Source organism: Calypte anna, chromosome 2, assembly GCF_003957555.1.
Source record: "Calypte anna isolate BGI_N300 chromosome 2, bCalAnn1_v1.p, whole genome shotgun sequence".
NCBI classification, from domain to species: Eukaryota; Metazoa; Chordata; class Aves; order Apodiformes; family Trochilidae; genus Calypte; species Calypte anna.
In genome coordinates, this window is record NC_044245.1 from 23,141,075 (window position 1) to 23,156,195 (window position 15,121).

The window sequence follows — 15,121 nt, forward strand, 5'->3', positions numbered from 1 at the left end:
TTTTTTTTTTAAATGCCAATCTTTTCAGCTGTTACTAGAGTAAATGCTGTTACTTAAGCTCTTCCCATTAAGAAGCACTATGTAGGTTTATTGACTGAAATGGAAAACTTCTAAATATTTTTTTAAACCATTAAGGAACTGGAGATCGGTGTGATTCATTAAATGGGTCCCCTGTTAAACAAGTCTCAGATTACTTAAGAGTTCAATTGTTACAAGTTAGAGTTACACTGAGCCTTTAAATAGGAGGAAAGCATCTTAATTATCCATTAAGGACAATAAAGGAAGTTTGTTATGACACCATTAAAACAACTGTGATGAAAAATCTGTTTCAGTGTTTTGCACTTAAGAAGAACATGGGATTTAGATGTCATCTGCACTGCAGCTAACTCAGTGCTGACTGTGATCTTGTGGTATTATCAGAATTATGTTTTTTATTGTCCTGCATTCTCCATCTAAGTGCCAACGAGGCAGTTATGTGATAATTGCAAAAAAACCCCATGGAGAACTGTGGTCACTTCCTGTAGAAGAGATATCCATCCATCCAAATTAATCTGTAGATCTATTTAAAGACAGAAATGAAAGGTGATTTTTCAGTTGATAATTAACATTATTCAGTCATGCAACACTGTTCTCTTATCAGTTTTAAGCTAGAACATTTTCCTTTCCTGCACATTTTGCTTCTGTTACAAACAGTCCATAAACTTTTGACTACAAGCCACTGTCTTTAAAATACTGAACTTTTTTTAAAGCCTTATTGTTTCTGAAGCATATTTGCTTCTTTCTGATACAGCAATTACAGGGGAAGACAACTGCTATGGTCATTGTAAAGCTTTCAGATTCTGGTTGATCCCATAGTATTCTTTCTTTGCTTTCTTGATCTGATCATGGGTTTGTTTGACATTTCCTTATTTAAGAGACCATACTGTATTATATAGTGAGGAAATTATATCAAGTGTTGAAATAATTTTAAGTTCATTAATGTATTAATAGTTATGCAGATTTATTTTACACAGGAAATAATCAGCTGTGTGGAAATTAAAGGATAAGTGGAAAAGGTGGGGATTAAAGAAGAAAGAATTCATCATCAGTCAGAACAAAAATATTGATAGGCAAAGAAAAAGATTAACATGAACAGAGACTTGCAGTTCGTTAAGAGAAATGTGCCATTTAACATTATATGAAATATTTCCATAATTGAGATTGCATTTTAAACAAGTGATGGCTCTGTAATTTATAACATAATTTGTATTGTCCTCCGACAGTTTAAAACCTTACTTTACTGCAATACCATCACTTTTTATCAAGGTAATTTTGAATAATTAATGCAGGGTTTTTTCATTCCTTCTGAAGGACACGGTGCTGGATATATTACTATAATTATAGATGCACAATTCATACTGATGTAAATGAAAATCATGCTTGCAGGTCTACTGCATTACGATGAGAATTACCCCTGCAGCAATTGGCCTTCATGATAGCTAGAAGAGGTCAGGCAGTGCTTGTCTTAGTAATACTTAACACTTCTCCAGTGATTTACATTTCCACAGAGCTATACAAATAAATTTTAACACTACATAGCTATCCTTATGTCTGTTACAAATAACCACCTTTGCCTGACCTCTTGGTCTTGATATTTGAAAGACCTAAAGTTACCCATATTAAAACTGAGAGATAAGGAATCAGCAGCTTTTTATCTGGGTCATGTGGGAACATTAACACCGCTTTGCTTGGGGAGGAATTGCTGCTGCTGCATGACTTTCATGTTATGTGGTAGGGAGAAGGGCTGGTTAGATCTTCCCCTTGTTGAACATGCCCAAACTTTCGGCCAAGGTCAGGTCAGCTTTTCCCATCTTTAGCTTTTATGTCTTACAATATGTCAGATCATATAGCAATTTTTTTTCTGCTGTCATTGGAAGTAATTCAGGAGAAATCCAGATGTTCATATCTTTTATTACCACCCACAACTACAAACATACACATATCCTTCTTATTGCAGCATTGCATGAAGAAGTACACCTTTGTCCTTTAGTTAAGTGAAATATTAGATGAAAGAATGGCTTGATTTCAGTACTAACAAATTTTTACTTGTTTTTTTCAGTTACACTGTAGGGTTCTGCAATTCTGATGACTTAGTAGGCTTCCATCTGTACATAATGACTAGATTTGGTTATACAGCTCCAATTTTGCCTTCCTGGCAGTCGTATCACAATGTTTCAGTATCACTTTAGGAGAAAGATGCTGCACGAGGAACATTTGCTTTTTTAGCTACATATTTCTATAATTATGCTGTTAAGGCACAGCATTAATACTCTCCTAATGTAACTTTTTGAAAAATTAAATTGTCTGTTTTCATGTCTTCTTTTTCTGTGGCAAAATTGTATTAAGAACTGATTAGGTGGCTCTGCAGGAATACAGATGCCTGATTACTGATGCAAAGTCAAATAGTCATTTAGTCCTAAGGATATTGCAATGTCTCTCACATAAAACTTTCCTTCAAAGATTTGTGAATCAGCTAATTTAAGATGACATATACATTAAATGAGCTTTGAGGAGTGATTCAGCTGAACAGGTGAATCTGGGACTCTGCAGATTCCTGTCATAAGATGTTGCTTTATAGTACTTCTTTACAGAAGCAACACCATTTACATAGGTTTTCTGAATAGTTTTACACTTAAAGCAAAATGAAAACAGTTTTTTAATTCAGTGAAATCTTTGTCTCCTGTAGTTATTGTGTTCTTTGTGTTCCAAAACACTGAAATATTTGAGAAAATTTAGTTTTGGATGAGTGCCAATAGTGTACTGTACTTTCAGGTAAATATTTTTATTTAAACCAGTACAGTCAGATGTGATTTTAGATGCTGTGGGTGTTATCTAGTTTATAATAATGTGATAGTGCACACAAAACCTAATGCAGTGCTTCAACAGAACAGCAAAGACAGTGGTTTACCTGCTAAGGAAACCTCTGAGCATTAGAGTATTGTATATTGTAGCACTGACAAAAATCATCCGAGTATTTGTTGGATCTGCAAATAGTCTGACTTGGGTACTGGAAGCAGCCTGGATTAAACTCTGTAATCACCATACCAGGCAGAGAAGCCATGGTTCTAAAGATGAATCTGGATAATGAAATAAATACAGCTGCACCCTGCAGAGTGGAAATGTATGCTCAGGTGACACCTTAGCTGGGAAGCAGGCATATCAAACTTAATTGCATTGGCTGTGCTGTAGAGAGGCCAGAAGTCAGTGGCTGGTATTGTCAGAATTGTTCTGTTTATACATAAGTCAGACGTTGTACTGTAAGAATTCATGGTTTCAATACCCATGTGGTGACAGTTTTTTAAATTCACAAATTCCACCTGCATTACCTGCAGGGTAATGTCAGATGTCAGTATTGTTTGATTTATAAATAAAATAGTCTTTAGATCTGCTTTTCAAAAGTACTGTTTGTTTGCAGACATTATTGTTGTTCAAATACTTGCTTTTCCATGTAGCCTGGATCTTGTTAAACTGTCTCAGACCAGTTCCTGGGATCTGATCTGTTTGTAAATAAATTTGAAGGTATTTGAATAGATGTTTAGTAGCTGGCCAAGACTTGAGGTATTCCTTTCATTAAAGTTCTCCAGAGATTCTACCTCTAGATGGGACATGATGGATCAGCAAAATAATAGTATTGCACTGGAATAAATCACTCTTAGAGTAAGATCCCAGTGTTCATGCAACTATTGTTGCACTTCATCAGTGTTCAGCACTCCACAGATTAACTGCACTGTGTTCTGGACCCCATTCACAGATGGAGAGGACAATGTGTGCTCACTGTGGCATCACCTTGTCACTTCCAGTGTTGTATGGTCAGTTAAAAAACAAAAATACCTGAGTGTAAACAACTGAGATTAGATGTTTGCACATAAAATTCTTGGGAAATCTTGGCTCTTATGCTTCTGTTGGAATGACTGTGAATCACTCCAGTGGCACCAAATTGTGCTTATTTAACAGTTCTTCACCCACCAGATTTAATACAGCATTAAACTAGAAGAATTTAAATGGTACTGCTGCTCTATGTATGATGGGCTTGAATCTGGTCTGTGTTCAGTCTTCTGAGCACCCAAACAAAGGGGAAGGCAGTTTGTATAAGAGATTTTCTAAAAAAGGCAAGTCTTGCACAGCACAGAGCTGCATATTCATTTCTCTGCCCGTACGTCCTATTTAGCCTGTCTCATGCAATATGTCAAATACCTACTGCATTTTTATCAAGTGATAAGTTAACAAGGTACTGGTTGATAAGGGTTGATTTATTTTTACTTGAACCCCAAATAGAGTAATCAAAAAGGGCTCTTGCAGCCCTGAGTTTATTTGTACAGATAAGGATTGTTAACTTCATACACAGTAGCTTACAGTAAGTTGTTAACTTCAGTGGTCAGTGCTTGATGGACTATTACATTTCACCAAAATAGACATCCATAGCTCTCAGTTTGTATCCATACAGCACTTTCCCCCTGGATCACTTTAGTTTTTCTTTTCTAAATCCCTTTATTTGAAAATCCTAATGGCAGTGAAACATTTTGTCATGGCTTAGCAGTTTGGGTGGACTGCAAACTGAGGAACAGTTACTCTCTATTCCCCCCTGCCACAAGAGAAGATAAAAGGGGGAATAAAGACTGGAGATGTGAAGTTGGAAATTAACAACAATTGGATACAGTTTTACTAGCACAGGGGAAAGACAATAACAGAAGGGATAAAGTAACAAAAAAACAAATATATATATACACACAACCCCATCTCATTGCTGGTAGGGATGGGTACCTGAGGGCCCCTTGTGGCAGGGCTGACTCAGGACTGTGGTGTCCAGGGCTCTTCCCAGCACCTGAAAGGGATGGATTCTGGAGAGCAGGTGGGGAGCTGGTGGTAAAGGAGTGCAGGGGAACAGCAACAAAGCCAGGAGTGAGCACAAATTTAAATAAAGAGCAGAAGCCTCCATTCTGCCTGACATTTATAGAGTACAGTCAGGAGATGGGAGGGAATAGAGCCCTCCTTCTGCATTCAGCTCCTCTCAAATTCAGCTCCTCTCAAAAGCCCTCCTTTAGTTCATGTTCAAATGAAGACACATTTATACCTCAAGACTAGAGAAAAGTAGATTTTTAACTTTATCTTTAGCAAGTTTCTTTCTTACGTGTCTTAAACATCCCCATATGTTGTTTTTTTGTTTTTTAATTACTGTTTTCTTCTGAGCTCAAACCATTGTCCAGGGTTGGACTCATTCCTAGCTGGAGTTTACTCTTGTTTTCACAGGGTTTATTAAAGTATCCTCAGACACATCACCTCTCATTTTCAGTGAAGTTATTTTCTGCCTGTTTTACTTCCTTGCATTCTGCAGCTATTCCCAATGTAAAACCATCTGTTTTGCCATTGTTAACTCTTTTCTTCAAACCTAATATTTTCATTGTGGAATGAGTAATTCTGACGTTTTCACTGATATCCTTAGTAGCAAAAGGGTGCATACATGCTGGGACATTGCTAGAAGTAGAGGGCATCATCTTCTTACAGATGCTTTTGTGAGGCAGCAAACTGGGAATCATGAAGTAAAAATCCAGGATCTGGAAAGCAAGATTTAAATCAGTCAACTGTTAAGGTATTATGGGCACGTATAACACATCAATAATGAATCCAGGTCTTTTCAGTAATGCAGAAGTTACCTTCGATGTGAAATTGCTATCTGTCCTTGAGTTCTGTTAGCTTTTGTCTATGTCTATGTTTGCACTGTTGGTGCTGATGATTTTTTGTTTTGTATTTTGTGGTTTTTTTGTTTCTGCTTCCAGGCTAGCAGAGGCACTTTGAACTTATTCATGCTGACCCATAATGCAATTGGAATAGAGATATTTTCTTGGGTTTTAAAATAGAATGTATGGGTTTTTTTTTCACATTTCTATATCACTGTTTGATCAGAACTGAATTTTTAGCATGTCTCTTTCTTCTAATAGGCAATGAATGAATATAGCAGTCATAATACATGGTCAGCATCAGTGGGTTTTTCCAAAATGTGTCAAAAAATTTTTATAATGATTTTAAGGCAGGGGGATAACCAGCTTTATAGCTAGGATAGTTTTCTGTCAAATTAACCAAAAGGATCTTTTAATATACAAACAACAGCTGAGCTCTTTCTCATATCCCAATTTTCTGCTGCTTATAATCCTTTGGGTAGCTCAGGACACAAAGGAAAGAGGTGGTGATGAAAGAGATGATGCTGAAGCTGCTGAAAAAAAGAAAAACATTTTTCTGGTAGCAGCAAAAGGAGTACTGCATCCCCCATTTCTTTAACTTGTGTTTGTCAAATTGTCACTCAAGTCCCCTTCACAGAGAATAATTATTGTCTGCAGTACTGTAAGTAAATGTCTGAAGACATACATGAGGTAACATTTGCAGGGAAAAATAATATTTTATTAGAACAACTGATACTGCTGGGAAAAAAAAGACAGACTGAGAGAGACACATGTCTTTTGCTTTCTTTATTGCTCTCTGTCTCCTGGACTGACTCCTGCACTCCAGCTTGGAAGACCAGTCATTGCTCAAGTGTGTTTTGGGAATATTCATTGGGGAACCTATTTATTGCTCTCCCTGATAGTGAGTAACTTTTATAAATGAACAGCATTACCATAGTCTAGTGGCTGTATTGACTCGGACATAGGATATTGTAGGTAATTTATCTTATTTGAAAGGAATTTAACTTGGATTCTTTGGTAAAGCTTCATCTTGGGGACAGAACTACTCAGGTGAACTGCAAAGGGACCTAAAGGCTGCAGGATGCTTTCGATTGCTGGGAAGTGACTTCTGGGTTTGAGTTGACTGCTTCACTATATCAGTGTCAGTGTTTCCACCCATTTTTCTTCTGTTTTGTTGTCATTCAGGTATTCATTGAATGAATATGCTTGTTGAAAAACAACTAAGTAAATAGGTTAACAGTTAACTTGAAATGGACAGTTCACAACGTACAGTAGAATACAATAACAATATTGTAATATTATTTCTTAATCACAGTGATGGTTTATAATCCAATTACCTCAAAATACAGGCAATTGTTAAGATAAACAAAACAAAGCAGGAGGCTGGAATACAACACAACAAAACAAAAAATGAGCAGAATCTGAGTCAAGGAAAGTTGAAAAAACCCACCTTTTTTGCAGTATGCATCCCATTTTGATATATTTAAATCAAAATAGTAAACAGGTCAACACATTTAAGAGATAATGGAAAAGGAAAACGCATGCATGGTTGGCAAGCCCTTGTTTTTGCAGTTGTGACTGGTTTACTCATTTGCAGAATCATACTCACTGTGAACAAAGGCTTCCTCATTGTCATATGAACCTGACTAGAGAGGAATCCTGCAGCCAAAGAGATATCAATTATTAATATTTGTGCTCATCTCGCCAAAGGTACATGTATTGAATAGATCTTGAGTCTGGATATGGCTATTGCCTCTTGTAAAATCCAAATACAATTTTAAAATTACAGTGATAAATCAATGCAATATGTTTTGTTAATAATGGATGCTAGGTAAAACCAGATACAATCTCTAAGTCTGAAATAAGAGATGAAGGAGAGAAAATTGTATTTACCAAGGAAGGAAATATGAAGGAAATACCTCTTTCCCCCCTTCCCCCCCACCCCCTAAATTCAGAGTAGGAATCAGCAGGAGGTTTTTTGTGTTAAAGACATACCTACATAGGCACAGATGATTCATCCTGTACTTTAAATACCCATTGCAGGGTATCCTGAGCTGCTGTTTAATGAATGAGCTAAAAGGAAGTTGTAGTTTGTGTCACTGTACAGGTAGAAGCTGTTGTGCAAGCCATGTGGTATGCTATGTATCAGGACAGTTTCTTCTTTCAGCTTGGATATCATAGAATGGTTTGGGCTGGAAGGGACCTTAAAGATCACCTAGTTCCAACCCCACTGCACCTTCCACTAGACCAGGTTACTAAAAGCCTCATCCAACCTGGCCTTGAACACTTCCAGGGAGTGGGCATCCACATCTTCCCTGGGCAACCTGTTGCACTGTCTCACTACCCTCATAATGAAGAATTTCTTCCTAATGTCTAGACTAAATCTACCCTTTTCCAGTTTAAAGCCCTTGTCCTATTGGTACATGCCCCTTCTCAGCTTTCTTGTATTCCTCTTCAGGTACTGGAAGGTTGCTATAAGGTCTCCCCAGAGCCTTGTCTTCTCCAAGCTGAACAACCCCAACTTTCTCAGCCTGTCCTCAGAGGAGAGGTGCTTCAGACCTCTGATGATCTTTGTGCCTCTCCTCTGGATTTGCTCCAGCAGGCCCATGTCTTTTTTGTGCTGGGGTCTCCAGAACTGGACATGGTGCTTACTACAGGCAGTTTCTCACAGGAGTGAAGCAGAGGGGAAGAATTGCCTGCCTTGACCTGCTGGCCACACTTCTTTTGGTGTGGCCCAGGATATGGTTGGCTTTCTGGGCTGTAAGTGCATGTTGCCAGCTCATGTTGAACTTCTCATTAACCAACACCCCCAGGTCCTTTTCTTCAGGGCTCTTCTCAATCCATTCTCTACCTAAACTGTGTTTTTGCTTGGGATTGCCCTGCCCCAGAGGCAGTAACTTGCACTTGGCCTTATTGAACTTCATGAGGTTGCTATGGACTCAACACTGTCAGGGTCCCTCTGGTTGGCATCCCTTAGCTCCAGCATGTTGACCTTACCACAGTTTGGTGTCATCAGCAAACTTGCTGAGAGTGCACTCAGTTCCACTGTCTGTGTCTCTGGCAAAGATGCTAAATAGCTCTGGTCCCAGTACCAACCTTTGAGGAACACCACTCATCACTGATCTCCATTTGGACATCAACCCACTGACCACAATTCTTTGAGTGTGACCATCCAGCCTGTTCCTTATCCAATGAGTGGTCCATCCATCGAATCCATATCTTTCCAATTTTGAGATCAGGATGTCATGATAGACAATGTCAAATACTTAGCACAAGTCCAGGCAAGTATCAGTGACTCTCCCTTTGTCCACCAATGCTGTGACCTCAATGTAAAAGGTCATTAAATTTGTCAGGCATGATTTGTCCTTGGTGAAGACATGTTGGTTGCCACCAGCTACTTCCTCAGTTTCCATATGCCTTAGCAGAGCTTTCAGGAGGATCTGCTTCATAATCTTTCCAGGTGCTGAGGTGAGCCTGACTGACCTGTACTTCCCTAGGATGAATAATGGCTGTAGAAATAAGTGCCTGGAGAACATTAAACAGTGTCTGTTCTTCCCATAACTACAAGCAGAATCCCCAGTGGGTCTGACATGACCTGACTTTTAATAACTGTGCCATGTGCTTGGCTTTTAGCTTTCAAAATAAGGCTGCAACAGCAGGACATGTGTTGACCTTTTATCTTTTGGAAGACACAGAAGCAGGAGGGGAGTTCACTGCTTGTCAGGAGGTTGTCCCAGACAAAAAAGTGCTCAAGCAGCAGTATGTAAATATTGGGTGCTCACCTGGTGATGTCTCCGTTTACCTTTTGTCTTTCATACACACTAGCCATTAAGGTTTGAAGTTTTGGTGATCCTTCATAAGATTTGTCTGTTTGAAACGAGATTGTCACTGTTCCTGTAGTGTAACCATGGAAACAGACAGGGAACCCTCAAAGAAAGTGATCGAACATGCTGTGCTAATTAATTCTACCCTTCAGTTTTCTTTCAGCTGAAGGATGTCATTAAATAAATTTTGCATGAGTAAGCATATTTGGATGTGCAAAAGGGTTTAAAATTTTCTTGCAGGAGGATACCTGAAAAAAGCAAACCTTATAACTGCTACCTGCATCAAAACAAATGCAGTGACTTGTTAGTGTTTCACATATGTATTTTTGATACTATTATTTTTAAACTGCAAATGTAGCTGAAAGATGAGTTTATTTTTTCTTGCTTAAGTGTGGTAAAAGACATTTGCATTAATTTTGAGTTTTAAAGTGAAAGTGTTCGTAAATGCAGATCCCTTCTTTATTGAAACTGTAATTCAGAAATACCAAAATTTGCTCCTTGCCTGAGAGAAAGCAGCTCCTCTGAGGCATTATCCTAATTCAAGTCCTTTCAGTTCTGCACCAGAGGAGTGATTTGACTGAGTAGAAGGACTGTGCCAAATTCTCCTCTGCCAAACTTTAGTCTTCTTTGTGAGTGTTTCCCTTAGTTGTTCACTCCTGCTTTCCATTTGGCTATTTAATTTCCAAAGTTCTGTATGTGACCCAACTAGGCAATTGGCCACAACTTAAAACATATGGTCTGTACCCTTAAACCTCCTAAAGCCAGTAATGCTGTCTGATGCCAATATATGTTTTCAACTTGCTCTTACAAATGAAGGTTTTGTTTATAAGTTTCTCCATCTCAGTGGTGCTCCTCTTATAACTGAGAAAACAGATACAGCAGCTATCCTCATGGGAGGCTTTCATGGTGTTATGGGAGTGAAAAACAGATCGAAGAAGAGCTTTTAGTTGTCCAAAAGGCAGAGATTAGCCAAAAAGGGGAACATTTTGAAAATTGGATGGATTTTGGTTAACCTGAAAGAGATTAATCCTGATAATTAGAGATAAAGAAGCAGCAGGCTGAGGGCACAGGGTGAACAGCAGTCCCAGTAAGATGTGAGAACAGGTTCTATGCTGAAGGGTTGGACAGGAGGAGGAAAGGAATACTTGGGCTGGCTATAGCATTTGCAAAGCTCCATCCTGGCCAGTAAAGGGGCAGAAACTGGTAGATACTGTATGTTTTGTAGTATGATTTCTTGTGTGGCAAATTGAGTTCCATTCCTCCATACATGGGAGATTTCTTGAGTGTGTTTATCTTTGTGTCTTGGAGCAAGAGTTAATTTTTTACCCACCTCGAAAGTTTTTTGACAGTTTTCCCCAAATATCACTGGCTTTTAAAAAATGTCCTCCCCTGCCTGCCTATGCCTTTTAGCAAAGCTAGGCAGAACATTAGGGATTAAATCATTTGCATCCAAATTCACTCTTTAGGCAGGACTAAAGAGAGGCCCAGAAATGCAAAGAAGGATGGGGGATTCACCATCAAGGCTTCTCAAGTCTTTTCATAATTTTTTTATTAGCTTAAGACTAATAGGTCCATATCCACAAATTCAGGAATGACTGTTTCACTCTAGTCACATGGGATATAGATGCTCAGAAGCTCAAACTCATTAATGTTTCTCTGGGCTAGGAAAAAGAAAATGCATCAATTAGAGCATTTTGTGTTTTCTGATCTCCTAGGAGCAAAATATTAATCTGCAGGCTGAGGTAGAATGTGTGATGTGACCTCTCCTCTGGCCTCTGTGGGGCTGCACTGCATTGGCTAGCCCTGAGTTGTCCGTATGAGCCAAGTTATTCGTCAAGCTGAGAGTCAGGTGCACAAAGGAAAAAGAGATGGAAGTCTGAAAATTAAACCTAAAAATGGTTATTCATATTTGAAATGTAATTTTTTTTTAGAAGGAATTTTGGCATACAAGTCAAATTATTCCCCTACACTGGTCTAATTGCTATAATCAGCTGATAATGCAATCTACTGGCAAGATTTGCCATAATTACTATGGAGATGGATTCACTGAGATTAACTGTTCTTAAGTTGATTCTCTGGTGTAGTAAGAATAAAGGTGCAAAGGATTTTTATCTGCACACTTATGTGAATTCTCATGCTGAACATTTCTTTCTGTATATCTGACTTTGTATTCTGGTTTCTGTGAGCTGTAAGACATGAGCTTCTGTATTAGTTATTTAATTTATTTTGTGAAAGGGAAATTGATAATTCTTTGTTTAGAACGACACACAAAACACCCCAGTGGCATATTCTCCTCATTTTCATTACTTTTGCATGTCCATTGTTCCCAGTGAGGGAGTGGATGGTCTCAAAGCAGGAAGTAGGAGCAAATTATTTGGAAAAGATGTAGGCATGTGATACAAACAGTCATGATAGCCCTGAATTTTTTTTTCCTTTTCATTTTCTTGTAAGAGAGAGGCTTCTGTAGGAGAAGTGTTAGAAAGGTATGTTCTTCAGTACTGTTTTTAGCACAGGAGAGCCCCTTCTAAAATCTTTCCAGTTTCACATGGGCTAGATTGGGGTTGTGTAGTAATGTGAAATACTTTAAATGACTGACAGGCTTAAAAACAATATTTTAAATAATATATCTTTAGTAGGCCACAGATTTAATCAAAACAATTTCTGCTTCTTGGATTGGTACACTGCCAATATAAATTTGTTGAAAGAATTTTGCATGTACTGTTTTCTGGTGTATTGCTGTAATGTTAATACTTATTTGAATGTTATTGTGTAAGTGTGCTTACTGCTTTCAAATGTGAACTTGAAGAAGCAGGCTGGGGTTTGCAGTGTGAACTGTGGAAGATCTCCTTAGGCTTCCCTAAGAAAACAAATTTAATTTGTGGCACTATTTGTCTGGGAATTTCCTTTACATTTCCTTTTTCTAAATAACACTGAAATTAAAGCATATCCCTGTTTAAGGACACACAGTTAATAGCAGAGGAAACCTTTGTCTATTTGTCTTTCATTTAGGTATGCCACAATGTACCTTTGCATCTTTCCTGGGACTATAGCTGTCATTATGAATCCTGTATTTTCTTATTCCTTTGTAATATTCACAGCTCTGTTAAGCCAGGTACTAAATGATAGATGCTACCACATTATTTTAATTAAGTAACTTATTCCAATATTAAAACAAAAAAACACTTGCAGCTTCCTCATGTTATATAGTATATGGTCCTATAGCAGACTGTTTCTTTATGTTGGTATTAATTTTTTTTTTATTTCACAGGTCTTGCAAGAGCTAAATCAGTTCCCAGCCATACATATTCCAATGAAGTGGTAACCCTATGGTACAGGCCTCCAGATGTCCTTCTGGGATCAACAGAATATTCTACCTGCCTTGACATGTGGTAGGTATAGCATCTCTACACAAGACTATATGGTCTTTAGCTCTAATATTCTTTAGATGTGTAAAACAAATATATACAGAGATTAGTGGTACAGGTTTAAAAACCTATGTGTAAATGTATGGGTCACTTGGTATGTCCACAAAGGAGCAGTCTCCTGAAACCCACTGGCTGGCAGCTGGTACCTGCTGTTGATGTGTTGCTAGAAGAGACTGAGTTGCTTTTGCTTGATATTTGTAGGCTTAAATTGGTACTTTGATATGATGTGATATGATACTTGCTTTTGAGAGGATAGACTTTCACCATGCCTGGCTCTAGCAAGGGTAAACCTAGGATTCTCTGGCTGTGAAGATACAGCCTCAGTTCTTTATTGTATTTATTAGCAGTAAATCAGTGTGTGATTCGTCACTGAACAGTTTTCTTTCAAACCTACAGATTCTACTTAGCCTTGAAGGTTTGAAAGGGCAGTTTCATGTGTACAATAAAAAACACCTTGCTCCTTTTTGATAACACCTTTTAGTCCTATGTTTAACAAAGAATGTGTTTGGGTTTTTTGACTGTTAGAAACAAAGCTAGAGGTTCTTAGTTAATATTGTAGGTTTTGAGATCCCACAATCTCTGTAGTCTGTACAAATCCTGTAATTAGTAAGAGCTTCAACTGTGTTACTAGAAGCAATGTGTGTTGATTTAGGAAACAGAAATGTGGAAAACATGTTTTTCCTTACTCATGGGAAAGACTCATGCTCTGGATGTGTATTTCACTTTTTAAATCTATGCAACTTGTTTTATATGAGAAAAAAACTGCTGAGGAAGTTTCAGAAAAATAAATATATACCTTTTTTTTTAATTGTAGTTTGTGGAAATATCTTAATACAGGCAACCTAAACTTAGAATTATGATTATGTTAAAATCTAGAGGTGACTGTAAGATAAGGTTAAAAGGACCTTATGTTTTCATATGCTGGGTGAATAATATTTGTCAAGGTAATCTTGAAGAATAATACTGAAACTGATGACCTAGCAGTAATTTTTTTTTTCTGAGGAAGGAAACTAAGCATGACTGAGTTGTGTTTAGTTCTGTAGCAGAGATCAGAGAATGTGGGATGAAAAGCTACATTTTCCTGAAAATATGATCTATTTTTTCCCTGTGGCACTGTTAAGTCTTGACTCCTGGGGGTGGATATAGACACTGCAGGCTTCTTTCATTTGTAGGGGTTGTGAGGTATGAATATCTAATATTGAAGAGTCTGTTTAACATAACCAGGCCTTTGGCTTCTGTATTTCTTTCATCTGAAATGGCAGGTGAACCAAGAGGCAGGGGAAAAGGGAGGGTGAACAAATGTGAATATTGTGATACTGCAGCTGTATCAGAGAGACAAAGGTCCCATCTTCAGTAGCATCTGTCTGCTTTTCTTCAAACCATTCTCCACCTCACAGATATAATTTCCTTCTGCAATTTAGCTTGTCATCTATCCTAAAACTGTCCTGTTTTCCCAGAGATGAGGTTCAACCTGATGTCTTCACAAACTGCGTGCAATCTCTGCATCCCAGCTGCTTCTGATGTTTTGCAGTCACCTCTTTTCCCAGATACACCTCTGATATTCAGGGAGCTCGCCTTCCTTGGGACAAGGCAGGCAACTTTATTAGAGGGTGGAAATAGTTGGGAGACATAAAGAGTTTTTTCTGCTCACAGTGCATGGGTTCAGTCCCTTAGAGTCCAACATTTCTGTGTATGTGCATACATATCTGTCTTAATTTGTGAAGTACAAAAAAAAAGTGATTTGCAAACAGGCAAATGAAGTTTTTTAATGCTTTAGTAAAGGAATTTGCTCAAGAAATTACCTAAAATGCAGTTTTAGTCAGAAGAGACATTAGACATTTTTATTCTTTTTAACATTTACCAATTTTTAAAAATACTGCTCTTCAAATGAAGATTTTTTTTTAACTGAACAAAGGATTTTAAAACATTTTTGATTCTTATTGAAGTTTCTTTCACAAAGAAAAATGGTTCACTCAAAAGCTCCTAAAACCAACTATTATAATATTCCTCCCAGTAATGATTTAGTAAAAGCCAATGGAAAGTGTAGTCAAACTATATGGTGTTACTGAGATAGAGATAAAATTAAGAAATGAAGCTAATAGAAGCATTTTAAATCTAGTATAATTGCAGACTGACTATTGCCTTCATAATCAGATGT

The 15,121-nt window shown here is 37.7% G+C and overlaps 1 protein-coding gene across 1 annotated transcript in view; it reads left to right on the forward strand.

The window, feature by feature from the left end:
- CDK14 (cyclin dependent kinase 14) overlaps positions 1-15,121 on the forward strand; it is a 311,039-nt gene that overhangs the window by 164,973 nt on the left and 130,945 nt on the right. Inside the window, exon 9 of the mRNA XM_008494133.2 lies at positions 12,807-12,927. Within this exon, the coding sequence (XP_008492355.1) occupies positions 12,807-12,927 (121 nt within the window). The remainder of the gene's footprint in view (positions 1-12,806; positions 12,928-15,121) is intronic.